This window comes from Lepus europaeus, chromosome X (genome assembly GCF_033115175.1).
Source record: "Lepus europaeus isolate LE1 chromosome X, mLepTim1.pri, whole genome shotgun sequence".
NCBI classification, from domain to species: domain Eukaryota; kingdom Metazoa; phylum Chordata; class Mammalia; order Lagomorpha; family Leporidae; genus Lepus; species Lepus europaeus.
Window position 1 is genome coordinate 20,157,447 of NC_084850.1, and position 19,079 is coordinate 20,176,525.

A 19,079-nucleotide genomic window follows, 5' to 3' on the forward strand; every position below is an offset into this window, starting at 1 on the left:
GCCCTTTCAGTTTCTTGAACTTGTCAGACGTATATGTTGTGTCAATTATTAAATTTGAGAGCTTGGGGTAAATACTTTTTAAAATATTCTTTATGCTACCTTTTCTCTTTTCAGGGATCCCCTCATGCCTATGTTGTTAAGTGAAAGAAACAGAATTGATTCCACTGTGTGTGACCTGGACGTCCCTGAGACAGGTTCAAACAAACAAACATAATTGCTTACAAATAAGGTCCACTCTCCTTCCTCCAGAGACAGGACCCCATAGGTGGAATGCAGGCTGCCATCTTCAAAATCACTGCCATGCCATAGAGGGAGATGGGGCAAGGGTAAGTTGAAATTCCACAAAGCTCTCCAACCATGTTTCAGTGGCTTTTCTCCTGATTGGGCATTCACTTGGTTGCTGTAAACCTTCAACTATATTCCAGAATTCCAATAAACTTGATGTTGACAGGATTTTATCCAGTGTTTCCAATATTTCTTTGGAGAAACTGGCCCCCAAGGTACCTTATTCTGCCATTTTCATTAATATCTCTCAGTTCTGTAAGTGATGTTTGGAAGTTAAATCCTTATTGACATCTTTAATTTGTTTAATGGTGAGCACTGTTTTTCTCAAAGGAATAACATCATAAGGAAAATAGAGCCAGACATTTCTCTCACATTAATGAGCTTGTGAAAACCAATAAAATGATTTATTTGATATATGCAAAGTCAAAATCTCTTTGTACAGTTAAATTTTTCCAAATTAATACAAACATAACAATACTGTTCCATATAAACTTTAGTATAAACATTAAAGGAAATATACACATTATTTTTTCTTTTATTGCTTCCAAAGCACAGAATGTACAAGTCCACCTGAAGACTTTCTGTTGTCACATGCAAGAACAATTTGTCAGAGGTTGGGGCAGCCTCAAGTGCACTTTGTAAGGTCTTAGACAAAATAGAAGAGAGTTGGAGGTAGATTGCTTGGTGACTCTCTCTGTCCCTACCCACAGGGAAATAAGTTACCTGGATAGCAGCTTTTTACTCTTTGATTGAAACTATTCTGAATATTGCATGACTTAAAAGGCACAGCTAGGAATTACTGAAAACTTTGTTCAGCACATACAAGATTACCACTACAATTCTCTACATCTATTCTCTCTAAAGGACATTGTAACAGCATCAAATAGTGCTCCACCTCTAGGGGGCCCCTAGTCACTCTGAAAATGCCTGGGATAGTAAAATTCAAATGAGTGACTCCTTATTACCTGTGGTAGGGGCAACAGTGATTACCAAATTTAGCTTACTATATAACGTCACCTTCTTCAGTGGGAAAAGAACCAAAAAACAAAACAAAAAATAATTCTCTCAAAGAATATTCTTAATGTAAAAGCCTAGCTTTTACTGCCAAATAATAATAAAATTTTAAAATCCTCCATTTTTGTTGCCTCTATAAGGCAACTGTCCTGACTCAAATGATCCAGGAGGCTTCCATGTATCCCATTTCATCCTACGACACAGAGTCCCCTTTTCTCATCAATCTTTGCATTAACATGATGATCGGCTGTTGATGTGGTTAACATTGTTGAGAAGGTGGTAGGAATCTATTTTCTCAAGTACTTTCTCAAGGTACTGAATTAAGACCCGTCTTTTAAACCTGGAAATCAAAAGAAATTTTATTAGCCAAAAGATACTTAAATAACTTATGATGTGCAGGACACTATGTGAGGGCACAAATGGAACTTACAGTCTATATGGAAATATAAAATTTGTCCTCATGGAAAAATATGGATTAGCAAATTCCAAGAGGGTCAATTGAAGGCCCAAGACCACATTTAGCCTAGAAGGATGAGTGAGTGGGCCCAAATAACATCAATATAAATGCTTCAGGAGATAGTCTTAACTATGAGGAGATAGCCTAAACCACCTAGGTTTTGTGAAAACCTAGGTGGAGTCCGTTCCACTGTGTTCTGTATTGAACACTACTGCTCAAAAACTAACAACTTTAGATTCTCTTTTTAAAACTCACCTTGCAGCTTCCTTGATGGTAAATTCAACAAACTGTTTCTTCATCTCCAGAGGTCCTTGCACTTCTTCAAGCAAAATGAAAATTCTTTCATACTCTGAAGATATTTTTGTAAAATCGGTATTTAAAAAGAGATAAAATTCAATTGTTGTACACCCCCAGCAATCATTCTTCATGTGTAGAAATTTACATGTAGTTTATATTTTTACAATTTTAGTTAATTCTTTGAAAGGAAGAGAGACAGAGAGACAGAGCTCCCATTCACTGATTCCCTCCTCAAATGTAACAGCCAGGGCTAGACCAGGCTGAAACCATGTTCCAGGAATTCTTTCTCGGTTTCCCATGTGGGTGGCAGGCAACCAAGAACTTGAGGAATCATCTGCTGCCTCCAAGTTTTGCATTAGCAGGAAGCTGGAATTGGCAAGGGAACCTGATCTCGAACCCAGGCACTCTGATATGGTTGGGTGCATCCCAAGTGGCATTTTTTTCAAAGTGAGAGATTTCTTTTTTTTTTTTTAAGATTTATTTATTTATTTGAAAGGTAGAGCTAGAGAGAGAGGGAGAGACAGAAAGGGATCTTCCATCCACTGCTTCACTCCCCAAATGGCCGCACTAGCTGAAGTTGGGCCGATCCAAAGCCAGGAGCCACAAGCTTCTTCCAGTCTTCCACATGGGTGCAGGTGCCCAAGCACGTGGGTCATCCTCCGCTGCTTTCCCAGGAGGACCAGCAGGGAGCTGGATCAAAAGTTGAGCCAATATGGGATGCTGGCACTGCAGATGGCAGTCTTACCTGCTATGTCACAGCACTGGCCTCCCAAGTGGCATCTTAACCACTGCAGCAAATATATATTTAATATTTTAAACACTGAAATCAAAATGTCTGCCCAGGGGTCTGGTGTTGTGGTGCAACAGGTTGAGCCACCTGCAACACTGCCATCCCATATGAATGCCAGTTTGAGTTATGGCTGCTGTGCATCCAATCCAGCTTCTGCTAATGCACCTGGCAAAGCAGCAGAGGAAGGACCAAGTTTTTGAGACTATGCCACCCATATAGGGAACTCAGAGAGAGTTCCAGGCTCCTGGCTTCAGCATGGCCCAACCCCAGCCATTGTGGCCAACTGGGGGGAGTGAGACAGCAGATAGAAGAACTCTTTTTCTCTTTCCATCTCTCCCTCTCTCTCTGTAACTCTGCCTTTCAAATAAATAAATAAATAACTCTTAAAACAAAATGGATGCTGGAACTAAGGAGTGATTGTTGCTTTAAAAAATCTGCACGTATCTACTAAGGAAACTCTTGCAAACACTAATGCAATAATGGTAGGTTGAATAATAGCTGCCTAGCTACACCCTAGAACTTGCAAATACTTTATCTCCTATTGCAAAAGGGATTTGCTTCGCAGATGTAATTAAGTTAAGGTTCTTGAGGATATTATCCAGGTTTATGCATGTGGACCCAATGTAATTAGAATGACCCATATAAGATAGAACAGTGGAGTTAAGGTCAGAGAGAAAGCTGTAAGGACAGGAGTCAAAGCCAGAGAGGAGGAAAAGTGCTAACACTGCTGATTTGCAGATTGGGGGAGGTGCCGTGAACCAAGGAATACAGGTAGCCTTTAGAAACTGGAAAAGGCAAGGAAGTAGATTCTACTTGGAGCTCACAGAACAAACACTGGCCTACTAACACTTTCATTTTAGCCCAGTAAACATAATTTCAGAGTTTGAGTTATTTCAAGTTATGAATTTTGTGGTAACTTCTTTTAGCAGCAAAAACAAACTATTATAACAATGAGAAAAAATATGTATTGGTCTTTTAAAGCAAGAAGAATCACATTAAATTATTTGAAAATTCAATTTTGAAAATAAATGAACTTCAAGAGTCAGCTGGAATTGATTCTGAATCATAGAATGAGAGGCACCTCCTGTAGATTGATTGATAGAATCATTTTGTTACTTACTTCGCCCAAACTTTCGAACTTCCTTCATTAACTGATGTTTTATATCAGCATTAATTCCTTGCGCCATAGCAGGAGTTATTTGTACTGTATTTGACACAGTTTCAAAAGCCGATGGTAAAGTGACTTTTTGGTCATCTATACAAAGATTGTAGCTTTTGGCTCCTCCTACAAGTGCGTTACCAGCAGGCATGTGCATCATTCCCTCTTTACTGGGATGAGGGAGGTCATCAGACAGAGAATGCAATGGGCCGGGTGGAAAACCATCACCTGCCACACTCATTAGCTCTGGCAGAGCAGATTTTGGTAAAGAGCCAGCAGGAGGGATTTGACCATTTTCCATCTTCTCGTGGGTATTGTGAGCAACAGTAATATCTGGAAAACAAAAAAAAATGTTGGGCTGTAAGGTACATGCATTTAGTTAACTGTGTTAAGTACATCATTTTACTTCACAGTTTCAAGGAAATTATTTATCATTTAAAGATGCATTATTTATTTGAAAGGCAGATACAGAAAGATATGATAGAGATAGAGATGGAGGTGGAGGGGGGCGGGAAAGGGAGAGAGAGAGAGAGAGAATATCTTCCATCTGCTGGTTCACTACCCAGATAGAAGTAATGGCCAGGGATCAGCCAAACTGAAGCCAGGAGCCAGGAGCTTCATCCAGGTCTCTCACCCAAGTAACTAGGCTGTGCTTTTCCCAAGTCATTAGTAGAGAGCTGGATTAGAAGTTGTACAGCATGGCACTACTTGAGCCATTGCCCATATGAGATGCCGGCATTGCAGGTGGTGGCTTAATCTGCTGTGTCATGATGCTGGCCCCCAAATTACTTATTTCAGAAAGCAGGATTATGAACCAGAAGGAGAGCTGAGACCCTCAAATTGAGCTCAGGAGGATAATATAATAAAACCATCTTCTTCCCTTTATGACACTATGAATACATACAGAAACCAAGAAAGACAGCACAACTAATAAACATTCGCAGATCCCTGGTGCTCATCATTTAGTGTCAGCATGTTATGCTTGACAAGTGGAAAAGCGGCAAGTCTCATTTGACAATCATGATGTCTCAAATTCACGTACCTACTGCCATGCTTACTGAGCATGCAATCAGACAACTTGAGAACACCACATCCTGCCTCGTCTTTATATCAAATACTCTGTTTTCTAAACATTATTTATTTATTTATTTGAAGAAGATGGAGAGGAACATCCCCTGCAGTCATGGAATTTTGCAATCTCCTGGAGAGGTCATACAGGAGGCACTCACTGAGTCAACCCAACAAGCACAGTCGGAATTGAATCAGAAGGAAGTAGGGATGTGAGCGAAAGCAGTAGAGCAGCTTCTAGGGCCTGCCAGGTGGAGACAGAGGCCGGGGAGGCCTCATCTTCCTGGAGAAGAAGACAGAGCAGCCTCTGCAGATGCCGAGGGAGAGACAGTTCCAGCCTGCAGGGAGGACAAGGCCAGGGGCTGTGGGGACCCTAGAGTGAGGGGCAGAGGCATAGAGAGCCAGGAGGATGCCCATAGTAGGAGCAGGTGGTGAGGATGGAGGGCCAGGTGGTGCAGAGCTGAGGGCAAGGTTTCAGGATGCACATGGCATGATCTCCTCTAGATGCCAACCTGATCTGTCTGCAGAGTTAGTGTGGGCGAGAAAGTGCAAGAATGGGAAGCAGAGATCAGAAAAGAAGTAATGCTATAACTAGTACTCCAACAGTATTTTTTTTTCACTTTGTGTTGCTATATGGGGGCAAACTGTTGAAATCATTACCTAATATATACTAAATTGATCTTCTGTATATAAAGAGAATTGAAAATGAATCATGATGTGATTGGAAGGGGAGAGGGAGCGGGAAAGGGGAGGGTTGTGGGTGGGAGGGAAATTTGGGGAGGGGGAAGCCATTATAACCCATAAGCTGTACTTTGGAAATTTATATTCATTAAATAAAAGTTTAATTTAAAAAAAAAGAAAAGAAGTTACTGTAGCTTGATGAGAGACTGGGCCAGAGTGCAATGGAGGCAGAGAGAAATATGCATTCCAGATATGTACTGGACGTAGGGTTGCTGGAGTTACTAAGAGGCTGGATTGAGAATAGAATACAAGACATTAGTGAGTGCAAGGCTTTTGCTCTACCATTTGGTAAATAATAGTGGCAGGGGTGTAGGAGGACAGGTTGTGCCTGGTTCTTCCTAACTCTGGCTCAGTGACTTCAGGTGGATAGCTTGACATCAATAATATTAGTATTATTTACATCAGAAAAATCTGCAGAAAATCCAATCCAGGGATGCTCTACCCTTTCAATCCTCATAGCTGCCATTAAATGCCATGGAGAAGGCTGCAAATAGAGCTGTTTTGGAGAGGTGTATTGTCAGGAGTTTAAGGTAATTAAGGAGTTCAAGGAGTTAAGAAAACCTACAGAGTTTTGCGTGTTTGTTAGATACCTAAGAAGTCCCAGGATTGGAGTTTGGGGTCCTACAGTATTTAGAGGTGGGAAAGAAAAGAAACTAGAAAAAAAGGATGGCAAGGAATCATAAGAGGAAAAGAAAACCAGGAGCTTGTGGTGTCTGGGAACCTGAAGTTTCTATGCAGGAGGGAGTGAACAGTGGTGCCCAACAGTGCTTAGAGGAAACAGGAATGTATGGTAGACATTGGTGATATTGATTATTACTGTTTCAGAGGGGTTGAGGAGGCAGGCTCCAGACTGCCTTGGATCACAGCATAATTGCAGGTGGTGACAGCATAGAGCAAGGGCAGATCCACCACCCTTCTGGTAAGCCCATTTGTCCTACTGCCTTGTAGAAACCCGTTTTGTACTCTTGCCTCTTGAAGTCACTCCAAATGCTGGGAGCAAACATGCTCATGTCTCTCCACTTCTCCATTAATTCCTGTGTTACTTACTTGCTAAGAAATATAGCAATTCCTGCTAATTGCTATGTTATTACTCTGTAATTATGGATCCATTTCTCTTCCTATACCTCAAAAGGTCATGGAAAATGTAATTAAAAGATGCTTAATTTGATGCAAAAAATTTTGAAATCCATGCAAACAAGGGATATTAAAAAGTTTATAAAATGCATTTTATGAAACTTTATGCAGATTTCAAAATTTTGCAACAGAATAAATCTATTTTAGCTTTAACTGCTGCACCAAACACCTGTCCATAAGCTCACTTTTAATTCCATTTTTCCACAAACTTTTAAAGAAATATTTATTTATTTGAAAGGCAGCATTTACAGAAAGGAAGAGACAGAGTGAAAGAGATCTTCCATCTGCTGGTTCATTCTCAAAAGGCTGCAATGGCCTGAAGCCAGGAGCTCAGAACTCCATCCAGGTCTCACACTCTGGGGCAGGGGCCCAAGCACTTAGGCCATCTTCCGCTGCTTTCTCAGGTGCATTGCAGGGAAGTGGAACAGAAGTGGAGCAGGTGGGACTCGAACGGGCACCCATATGGGATGTCGGCACTACAGGCAGCAGTTTGACCTGCTGTGCCACAACACTGGCCACTCCACAAACTTTCTGAATTACTATTGTAGAATGGGTGTGGATGTCTCTGCTCCCTGTGGGGCTTGTCATGCCTACCACACAGATGATGTAATCATAAACAAAAACTGAACAGAAAAGGAAGAAGCACAAAGTAAATTGTTTCACGTCTTGCTCCTCTAGGAGACATGAGGAAATTAGAACCACTACTCTATACCTGGATGTACAGGAGTGGGTTTTAGGAGGTTTGGATAAGATGGGAACCAGGAGGCTGCGGGTGGTTCCTTTCCGCCCACATGGTTAGTTACAGTAGCTAGAATCTGTGGTTTCCTCAACAGCAGGGACATACTCCGCCTTCTCTTAGATGACATAGGATTATTGAGTTCGCCAGGACGTTTCACTTTGTTTTGTGGTCCTGCTACAAACTCATCTGCTTCATCAATCATCATTCCCTAAAAAAAAAAAAAAAAAAAAGAAAACAGTCAACAAGCAAATTCCATTAAAGACAAAAATTGAACTACAACAAAACTGCAAATACTGCTCATACCCATATACATGCAATCATAGAATACATCATTAATCATAGGCCAAAGATTTACCATGCCCCAAACCAACTCTGTTCCCAGAAAATGAAACTCAATTTTAATCCAGACTAAATTATACAAGAAGGAAACTAACATGCAAGGTTTTGTTCTAGGCCAAACACACTACAACAGTGAGTCATCAGAAAGCTTGGAAAATGAGCAGAAATACAAAAAGAAAGGAAGGAAGGAGGGGGATGAGGGAGAGTGGGAGGGAGGGAAGTATGGCTGTCTTCTTAGAACTGTACTTATGAAGTACATAAAATGTGTTCTCTTGATATTAATAAAAATTAAAAAAGGAAAGAAATGAGTAGTTCTAAGCAACTAAAGTGGGATAAGCCCACAACTACCTTTTTGAAGAAATACAAACCATTTTGCATCAATTCGTGGTGGGAGAAATAATTTGCCTTTTTGGTGCTTTTGTGCTTTAAATTTACTATTTTATTAAGAAACACTGATTTTCTTTTTCTTTTCTTTTCTTTTTTTTTATTTTTGACAGGCAGAGTGGACAGTGAGAGAGAGACAGAGAGAAAAGTCTTCCTTTTGTCGTTGGTTCACCCTCCAATGGCCGCCGTGGTCAGCACACTGCGGCCGGCGCACTGCGCTGATCCGATGGCAAGGAGCCAGGTGCTTATCCTGGTCTCCCATGGGGTGCAGGGCCCAAGCACTTGGGTCATCCTCCACCGCACTCCCTGGCCACAGCAGAGAGCTGGCCTGGAAGAGGGGCAACCGGGACAGGATCGGTGCCCCGACCGGGACTAGAACCCGGTGTGCCGGCACCGCAAGGCAGAGGATTAGCCTAGTGAGCCGCGGCGCCGGCCAGAAACACTGATTTTCATTGTACAGAATGTTTCAAAAATAGAAGGTGATGTAATTTCCTCCATCACAACTTCAAATATGGATTCACATAAGTCCATCTTATTGCTGGGCAGGGAATGAGGAGGCTTTTCATTCTTATAGGTAGATAGAAGATGGCAGCCAGCAGTATAGAACATTAGGTAAAAGCTGGTCCCATCCAAAGATAACTCAAGAATCGGAGCCCCCATTATTTGAATAGAATCATGATAAATTATTTCTTCAAAGGATTTCCCTCATAAACAGTATAGAGGGGAAAACATTTTCACTGAACATTTATTACATTCCTGGTAATGTTCTAGACAGTGTACATGAGTTCATTTAATATTCTGCAGAGCTGTACCAATTAGTGGAATTGTTATCCTCAAAGCTGAAATGAAGAAGTCAAGGCAGAGGGAGATAAATAAAAGCTCCAGTTAATTGAGGATTGGGACGAGGTAGAATACTTTTGAATTCAGTCTTGATACTATAGAGATTATTGCATGGTTTCAGCCTTAAAACCTATAGTCTCCTTCATGAGTGGGATACAGTCATCTTAATTGTGAATCTTAATTTCTTTTTAAGGAGCAGATAGCAATACTTGCCTCACAGTACAGTTGCAACATAAAATTTCATTATTAAAAACACCAGTACCTACTGGGTACTCAATAAATGGCAGCCATCAAGCAACACACTTTTACATAAAAAGGCTCTCACTGGGGCTGGCTGGCACTGTGGTGCAGCAGGTTAAAACCCTGGCCTGAAGCACCTGCATCCCATATGGGCACCAGTTCTAGTCCCGGCTGCTCCACTTCTGATCCAGCTCTCTGCTATGGCCTGGGAAAGCAGTAGAAGATGGCCCAAGTGCTTGGGCCCCTGCACCTGCATGGGAGACCTGGAAGAAGCTCCTGGCTCCTGGCTTCAGATCGGCCCAGCTCCGGCCGTTGTAGGCATCTGGGGAGTGAACCAGCAGATGGAAGACCTCTGTCTCTCTCCCTACCTCTCTCTGTAACTCTGTCTTTCAAATAAATAAAATAAATCTTTTTTTAAAAAAAGCTCTCACTTTCCTTCTATAAAAAGCCATGGTGTGATATATTAGCCTTTTAACAAACAGAACTTCTGATGTGTATTCATTGCACTAAAAGATTTGCAGTAGGATAGAATAATTTAGGCAGACATAGAAATGGGTACTGTACCTTCTTATCTTGTTTAAATGGATTGCCAAAAGTGTGCAGTCTTTTTGGCTGATCTGGGTCAATCTCTCGTAGTGGAGAGGTCAGTGTCTTCAGATATTCCTGGTAGTTACCCATTTGTGCAACTGGAACACTGTGAAGGGCATCTGCAAGGTCACCAGAAAAGAAATTGATGCTCTGCAGCTACCTACTCATTATGCAATAAACACCTTCATGGAAGTCACTCCTGGCATTTTCTCAATCAGCAAAAAATACTTCATTGTTCATTTACCTTCATCTTGTCCAACTATAAACTTGTGCACTTTCAGCAGATTAGATCTCATTCTGGTTAACTGGTCTAAAAGGTCTCTACGTGGAATATCATATGCATTTCTATATGTCTGAGGTTTCAAATCCTATGTGAAAAAAGCAAACAATTTCAGTTACTACTGAGGCATTTAATACAGAAATATCATACTTTACATTATTTTTATTATATTATTTTTATTGACAAACAATAATTGTACATATTTATGGGGTACAATGTACTATTTCAATACATGCATAGGTTTTAATGATCAAATTAGGATAATTGGCATCCATCATTTCATATATTCAAGATTTCTTTGTAGTGTGAACACTCAAAAGTCTTTCTTCTAGCTATTTAGAAATATACAATGTATTAGTGTTAACTATTGTTACTCTACTGTGCGATAGAATACCAGAAGGATTATTTTTACAATAAGGGAAAATACTTTTTAATTCAATAAAAGTAAACCTTTCTGAGGTTTAATTTATTTACACACACACACACACACACACATATATATATATATAGAGAGAGAGAGAGAGAGAGAAAATTAATTTTGAAGATGAACTCAAGAATGATACATCTTTGGCGAGCACATCGACATAATTATAACTTATGAGACATAAGAATATCCTCTACTTAATACCCTAAAATGAAGTAAATCTTTGAGAACAAGTTTTACTATTAACTCTCATAATACAACTCTGAGGACAGAGGTCCTGCATGGGAAGTTAGTGTACAGTGACTCCTGTTATTATTTTAACAATTAACACTCTTATGTATGATGTCAGTGATCACCCAAGGCTCTTGACATGAGCTTCCTAGGCTGTAGAAGCCTTTTGAGTCCACAAATTCCGTCAGTATTTAGACAGGGCCATAAGGAAAGTGGAAGTTCTCTCCTCTCTTCAGAGAAAAGTACCTCCTTCTTTGGTGACCACTTCTTCACTGGTGTCTCACCCACAGAGGTCCTTCATGTAGGATACTTTTTGCCACGGTGTCTTGGCTTCCCATGCCTGAAATGCTCTTATGGGCTTTTCAGCCGGACCAGAATGACTTAAAGGCTGAATCTGAGATAAGAGCATACTTTACATTTTTAAACTCTTACTGAAGAGTTTAAAATACAACTGAGTACATCAGAATTTCCCCAGTAGAAAATTTTCATTCATTGCTTTGATTTCTGCACAGCCACAAGAACTAAAGGCCCTGGGAATATCCCTTTTCATGTGTCATTTAAATCTCCTGAGATCTATGCCTGTGGCAGCATTGCAGGATACCACTTGTAATGTAGATTTATTCCTCTGGCAGCCACAGAGCTGAGCTGCTGGGATCTCCCTTCAGGAAGGCGATAACTGATTCTGCAATGAACGCAGCTGGCAGACCGCCTCTGGCTGTAGTGCTTTAGGGATCTGCTGCAGCAATGACCTGAGGCCACGCTCTTCCCAGGCTGCCCACAGCCAGTGACTAAGAACAGCCAGGATGCTAGCACCTGGCCAGTTCTGTCCAACATGAACCTCCTCTATGGAGAAGCTTGGTACCAGAGGTCCTTGCTGGGATAGCCAAGACTGTCTCCAAAATGCATCAATGCCTGCACTGCCTCATACCCAACCCTCCTTCCTTCCCGACTCCTCTCACAGGTAGTAAGTAGATCAGCTCTGGCATTTGAAGGCTCTCCCTGCCTACTCTAGATCTCTCAGTCCTTCATCTTCACAGGTGTTACCTGCAAAACATATCTTGTACATTTTATTCCATTTTGGCCTCTACTGGCAGGACAAATCTCAAACTGGTCCATTAACAGCTACTAACTCCAAAGTAGGATTGTCATTACTTTGAAGCTAAAGGAATATGGAAGTCAAGACAAATGTATCAAGCAAGTTCAAACATCAAATGATTTGTATCCAGGGCCGGTGTTGTGGTGCACCAGGTAAAGCTGCTGGCTGCAGTGCTGGCATACCATATGGGTGCCGGTTTGAGTCCTGGCCGCTCCACTTCCTATCCAGCTCTCTGCTATGGCCTGGGAAAGCAACAGAAGAGGGCCCAAGTGCTTGGGCCCCTGCACCCACATGAGCAACCAGGAAGAAGCTTCTGACTCCTGGCTTTGGACTGGTCCCATTCTGGTCATTGTGGTCATTTGGGGAGTGAACAAGCTCATGGAATACTCTCTCTCTCCCTCCCTCCCTCTTTCACCCTCTTTAATTCTGACTTTCAAATAAATAAATAAATATTATAAAATTGATTTCTATCACAACTTACCTTATTTAAAAGCCCTACTTGGAAGCCAGCAAATTCTTTGGTATTAAATTCTGTCAGTCTTGGTGCAGTTTCCCCTGTAATTTCTTTCAATAGTTTTCTAACATTTTTATTGTGAGTCAAGGGCACACCACCTCCAGAATGATTTTTCACTCTGATTCCAATTTCCTGGGGAGGTTTCTTCCCCACTGATGCTAGTATTCGTTCTGACTCTAGTTTGGTCTAAAATGAAAGTACATATTATGTTATGGAAACATCTACATTATCACTGTCATTTTTATTACTTAAGAAAGATAGTACTTTAAGAAACCCACAGAACAATTTTTAAAAAAATGGATAATTAAACTTTTCCTGTGTTTCTCTGTAATACCACAGCAAAGTGGGAGAGGGGCTGGAAAGACAAATGATAGGAATTTTCTTTGTCTAGTGCCAAAAGTAGAATTGAACCATGGAGAGAATGGAAACCATGGAAAAGAATTTCATTCATGGGCATTTAAAAATACATTTTGTTACTAAAAAATCTGGTCAAAATTAACATTCATTTCAGACCCAGGATAAAACTTTAAGACTCTATTCATAAATGTAAATTAGCACTAAAATTCAGAGTACACAGACTGGCAATACATCTGAAAAAAATAAACTGCTTATTTCCAGTTTTGGCTCATCAAAAATAGTCATAGAAGGTAATACTTAAATAGGTATTCTCATGTAAATGATTTGTAATGTGTACTCAATAAATTCTTACTTATAATGGAAAATCCTCTAAATTGCTACTGTTATATCATATTGATTAATATTGCTTGTACGGGTATTGTAGCAATACATTTGGCATATTGTGTGTTTTGCATATATCTGAGACAGTTCAAGGAACACTGGTGACACAAAGTAATTAAATGAATAATTAAATTATCAATTAGAAACATTATAAAGTAGTAACAATCTTTTCTTTCTCTCTAAAACATGGAAATCCAACAATGTCCAGTAAACCCAAAATAATTTTGGATTTCTTGTGGTTTGGCCAGATACATTTATTGTCTCTAAAAGCTAAAATTAAGTATATGTTTATCTCTAAAAATTCTGAACACATGAAATATGAGATGAAGATTCTGTTTTTTTTTTTAATGGTCTTGACAGTTCACATATAAAACTATACAAGTGTTGGCCCCAGAAGGTTCTAGAATTTGTATTGGTTCCAACTCTGTTCATTTTCTTCCTTGGGGTCAAACCCTGCTGACACAGCCGTAAAGGCCCAAGGTAAATATTAAATCAAAACCAAATGAATCAATAGATTAATAGATAGATAAATAAATAACCAAACCAAAACATTTACAACAACAAAAGAAAATCTATTAGCAGAGAGGAAAAAGAGCTAAGGGGGGCTTAGTAGATCATAAATCTACCAAGATTTTTCCTTACTTTCCATTTATGAGCACACTGGACTGGTAGGAGCTAGTAAGCTCCAGAACATAGTTAAATTTTTGCCAGTTCCTAGCAAGGTGTGTCAGCCTCTGGGTTGTGGAGTCCCTTTGGTCTTTTAATAAAATCTGACACTTTGCTTACTCCTCTCCATTTTTAAAAGCCAAACTTCTAAACATATCCAACATGAAGCATTCTAATCACTGAAAATGCAACTACAGTCTCCTTCCCAGGAACACGTTTGTGCATACATCTGCTGCATTAATTAATTGGTCACAAAGCATAACACATTTGTATAGCAGTATATAAGGCTCTAATTTAGTACTTCTCAGACATTTCTATCCTACAAGAATGGGCTAGGGAGAGGCAAGAAGTATGACAAGGAGTGGTGAGTGGAGGATGAGGTACTAATAGAGAGGGGCAGGCAAGGGACAAAGTGAATAATGGTAAATGAGGTGGGGGTAAAAAGGAGCAGCTGCCGGGCCAACGAGGGGAGGTGGAACTCCACTCTCTAGGTCCCCTGAGGACCTATTGTCCTCCAGGCGAAGGAACACTAGTCTCATCTCCCCGCACTCCAGAGAAAACATACCACTATTTATCCAAGGGCTAACATGTGAGTGTTATGTCATTGCATGCCTGAAAACCAATTTCAGGCAAGTCATTTAATCACACCACGCCTCAGTGTGCTGACCTACAAGAGGGAAACGTTCTAGTGTAAAGTGGTTTGAGGACAGGCAAAATAGGACCCGTGAGAGAATTTTATTAAGCCTCTGCCCCTCTTGGGCCACAAAATATCAACCAGCTTGTGGGTAGGACAAACTGGCAGGCAAAAGGAAAAATGGCACAGCATCAAATGATACTGACAGACCCTTAACTGTAGTTAAATGGTGAAGCTAGAAGCCATAGAGAATCACATTATTACTAATTCATAGAGTGTAGAGATATATACACATTTAATTTGAGAAATTACAATTACACTAAAGAATAAGGAAATGCACTTCTGAGGGCAAAGGATTTTTGTTTGTTTGTTTTTACCAATACTACCTGTTGGCTGAGTTTTTTAAGGTAAGAGATAACACTGTAACTAAGTCCACAATCTAAATTATCTGATATCAGATTTGGAGCTCCCATCATCCTTAGTGCTTTCTTTAATGGCTATAAGGAAACAAAATACACAACAGTAAGAATAGAATAAATCTTAAAATACTCAAAGTTCAGTTATAGGGGGCAAAGGGACATGATTCATTTCTTAGAAGTCAAGGTGCTGCACATAAAACCAAACATGGAACATTAAAAAGTGGCAATGAAAATAGCAGAGAAGTAAGGAGCAGAAAGTAAAAAAATCAGAAAAGAGTGGGATAAGAAGAGCAAGTAATAGCAAATTCAAACAGGTTAAATTGCTTTCAGTCTTAATTCCCATGTCATAAAATCATGTCACATTGCATCTTTTTGTGCACTCCATTCCTGCCACAAACACACCCCAATTTCTCCTCCCGGTGACACCAATGGTATAATTTAAGATTATGCGTTTTCATCTCTAGAAACTTGGCTTAAAGTTTACTGTGTTAACCTCTGAAATGGTTACACTACCAGTTCAAAGTTATCATGAATACTTTCCTCAGATTATAAAAATCAAAATGAGGTCAAGTAGTTTTTCACCCTTTTTGGATCTTCCCCACCATTGCTGCCATTTCATGCCATATCTAAAATACATTTAACAAACTATAAGCAACTATAATTTCCTCAGATTTGCTTTTTCAGAGGGAAGTCACATAGTAAGAATTTCTAGAGTTAAAAAGGGAAGTTGATATAATTTGTGAAAAGAGATCTATTTATTCTTCAATTTCAAAATCTCACTTTTATAAGGCTAGTTTTAATAAGCGAAACATAGATGTGTTTCATAAAAAATAACCATGGCAGTCAAAAGAAACCAAATAGAGAAAGCAGTTCCTTTTTGTGCCGCCTCGTCATCGCCAAATGATTACTCATGGCCTGAGAAGACAGTGGCGACACAAATAGCTGCAAAATGAAAAAACTATCTTATTACAGGAGCAAAGCGTTTGATTCATTGGCATTTCTCAGGGCAAGAATCATCATTGATACAGTTAATACATATATATGCATAAATACATACTAATAAGTAGTACGGCGGCAGAGTTTTTAAGTAGCTGTCAAAAGCCTGTCGCCACTTCAGATTTGGCTTAAGCTTGTGAACTTTAAACAAGTCATCTGTAACAGAAAACCAAATAAAATATTACATTACTCCTGTCCCAAATTCCAGCATCTAAATCATGCAGTTCACATCTTGAAATCTCTGATTGTAATTGGACCAGATGAAGTTTTCACTGTCATGTACTTGACTGTCTTTTTTGGTTGTTGTAGTAGTCACCAAAATAATATATAGTATTTTGTAGAAAATGGAATAAACACTCAAGTTACATATTTCCCTTTCATCTGTGATACAAATCAAATATAATATTAAAACACTGACTCTGATCCCCTTGAAATATTTTCCTGATCTCTTACATTTTCACCCGGGTTGGTTATCCATGGTCACTGGTTGATAGAATACCTTTCATTTCATTGAAATATAGAGGATGCTATACCTTTTTCACTGAGGGATCAAGGTAAGAAACTTTATAAAGTATATGAGGACAAAAGCTAGGCCTCGAATTTCTAGGCAATGATGGGAAAGCCCTAAATTATGTCTCACATTCTCCTTAATCATCCCATCCTTTGTTGAATCAGATTTTTCCTCTTTCGCCACTTTGCTTTCCATAGTCAACATGCTCCTTGAATACCATATGCTGTGGTAAAACTAAAGTTATTTACTTTAAATAAACAGACATTTCTTATCTTTTTATACTTAAGCTTAATTATTTTAACAAACTAAGTACATTATATATACTGCATAAAAATGTATGAAACAACTTATTATTTCTTTCCAAGTATGAGAAAGCGATGCCTAATATAATAATTCAAAATTGTTATCTCCAGAAATCAACATGAATCTGCTGCTCCTACTGTAAATAGCAAAGATACTGTAAATCCATCCTGTTTTGTTTTGTTTCTTTGGATTTTGTTAGTTCTTATTTAAAAAAAAATTGCTTTACTTCCACAGACAAAACCTTCCCAATGCTATGTGCCTCATTTCTCTGCCAATAGGACTATTTTTTGAAATTCTTAATGACTCTAGCTAAGGAAAGCAACTACATACTTTCTTCCTTTTACTGAATTATTCACTCCACCAGAAACAAATTTCAATGAATTCACAACATCATAAAAACTCTTTTTTTGTTTTATTTTGTTTTGATATAGGATAGATTTCTGTCTCAGTGCAGCAAACAACTCCTTTAAAGACCATTGATTTCTTGACAGAAAGGAATGGGAGATTATGGAAATGTCCTGTGCCACTGGGTCTTCATATGAGGTCTTTGAGGAATTAGGTACATTTTGGAAACTAACAATTGCAAATATTGGAAAGACTTTTTAGAAATAAAGATAATCAGAGTCAGTAATATTCAGCATTTCTAATAACGCTACGTGCAAATGATTCCACTCAACAGCTGGTTTAGTCTATTTCTTGTCAGTTTTTTTTTTTTTGACAGGCAGAGTGGACAGTGAGAGAGAGAGAGACAGAGAGAAAGGTCTTCCTTTGCTGTTGGTTCACCCTCCAATGGCTGCTGCGGCCGGCGCACCGCGCTGATCCAAAGGCAGGAGCCAGGTACTTCTCTTGGTCTCCCATGCCGGTGCAGGGCCCAAGCACTTGGGCCATCCTCCACTGCACTCCCGGGCCACAGCAGAGAGCTGGCCTGGAAGAGCGGCAACCGGGACAGAGTCTGGCGCCCCGATCGGGACTAGAACCCGGGGTGCCGGCGCCGTAGGCAGAGGATTAGCCTATTGAGCTGCGGCACTGGCCCTTGTCAGTTTTTAAACAGAGGTTGGGGAAATAATGAAAATATTCCACAGCATAGATTAAGAGTAGAGAGTTCTTAGTGTTAAAGTGCTTTGGTCACTGCTTCTGTTAGCTCAGAAAATGATTTCCATAGCATTAGATGTCCATTCACATAGGGTCTCTAGAGTAGTACACTAAAGATGTCATAAACAATTATAGGAGATGGGAGTGTAAATTAAAACCAAATGGAATTTTCAATACCTCAAAAACTGCTGATGTTTTCTCTTCTAATTCCTGTTCCCCCATTTATCTCTTCAAAGAGAGGGAAGACCTAGGTCTGAGACAAGCTCAATGGCATCGTTAGCTGAGTAAGTCTGAATAATCAATTCATTTTGAGCTTCTATTTGATCTATAAAGTGTGTTAAATGATAATTGCCTTACTGCAGGACTATTCTGAGGAACTGGAATACGTATGTATGAAAACTGTGTGAAATGAAAAACAAGCCAGTGTAGGTTATGAAGCACTATATAAATACTGACTGATACACATCACATGATCCTCTTTCTATTCTCTATTCTCACACCTCTCACTTTCTATAGAGCATAACTGGTCTTAATATGAGGTTGACTTATTTTTTACACAAATTCTCAATTCTTAATAAAAAAAACAAGCAAATTGAATGTAGTATCTTTAAGAAAAGAAAGTGTTACAAATATCCCAACTTCTGAAGTTATTGGTCCTCAATAGAAAAATCAATTTCCTAATTGAACAATAACCTTGATGACTTCCCTCTTGGCATGATTTTCCTGGGAACTCTCTGATCCAATTAAGCCTTATTTACCTTTCTCAGAAAATCACATATTTTACATTTTCAGGCAACTTTTAGTACTTAAGTAATTAAACTTTTAAAAACTACTATTTTTTGAAATATTATATTAATAAAGATGAAATGGATCAAAACTGCACATGATTATTGTACTATGCAGTAATACAGTGATGTTTCTGAGCATTATGAAGTATACGTGACTTAGCTTGCTTGCCCCTTGACTATATCCCCCTACCCACTAAAACTGCAAAACTAGGATTTTGGTATATTTTTAGTATGAATATGAATGCTCTTAAGAGTTACTAAAATAGGTAGATATGAACAACAACAACAATATAATAATATCATTTGTTGAAC

At 39.3% G+C, this 19,079-nt stretch overlaps 1 protein-coding gene across 2 annotated transcripts in view; it reads right to left on the reverse strand.

Annotated features, from left to right (window-relative positions):
• Positions 1 to 726: 726 nt before the first annotated feature.
• LOC133753167 (integrator complex subunit 6-like) overlaps positions 727 to 19,079 on the reverse strand; it is a 77,148-nt gene continuing 58,795 nt past the window's right edge. The window contains exons 10-18 of one of the 2 annotated variants that reach the window (XM_062183572.1): positions 16,135 to 16,229; positions 15,045 to 15,155; positions 12,588 to 12,806; positions 10,320 to 10,443; positions 10,052 to 10,194; positions 7,658 to 7,892; positions 3,964 to 4,335; positions 2,012 to 2,105; positions 727 to 1,639 (exon numbers count right to left, since the gene is read on the reverse strand). In XM_062183572.1, the coding sequence (XP_062039556.1) occupies positions 1,531 to 1,639; positions 2,012 to 2,105; positions 3,964 to 4,335; positions 7,658 to 7,892; positions 10,052 to 10,194; positions 10,320 to 10,443; positions 12,588 to 12,806; positions 15,045 to 15,155; positions 16,135 to 16,229 (1,502 nt within the window). In that variant the 3' untranslated portion in view covers positions 727 to 1,530. The remainder of the gene's footprint in view (positions 1,640 to 2,011; positions 2,106 to 3,963; positions 4,336 to 7,657; positions 7,893 to 10,051; positions 10,195 to 10,319; positions 10,444 to 12,587; positions 12,807 to 15,044; positions 15,156 to 16,134; positions 16,230 to 19,079) is intronic. The other variant, XM_062183573.1, reaches the window with a different exon arrangement.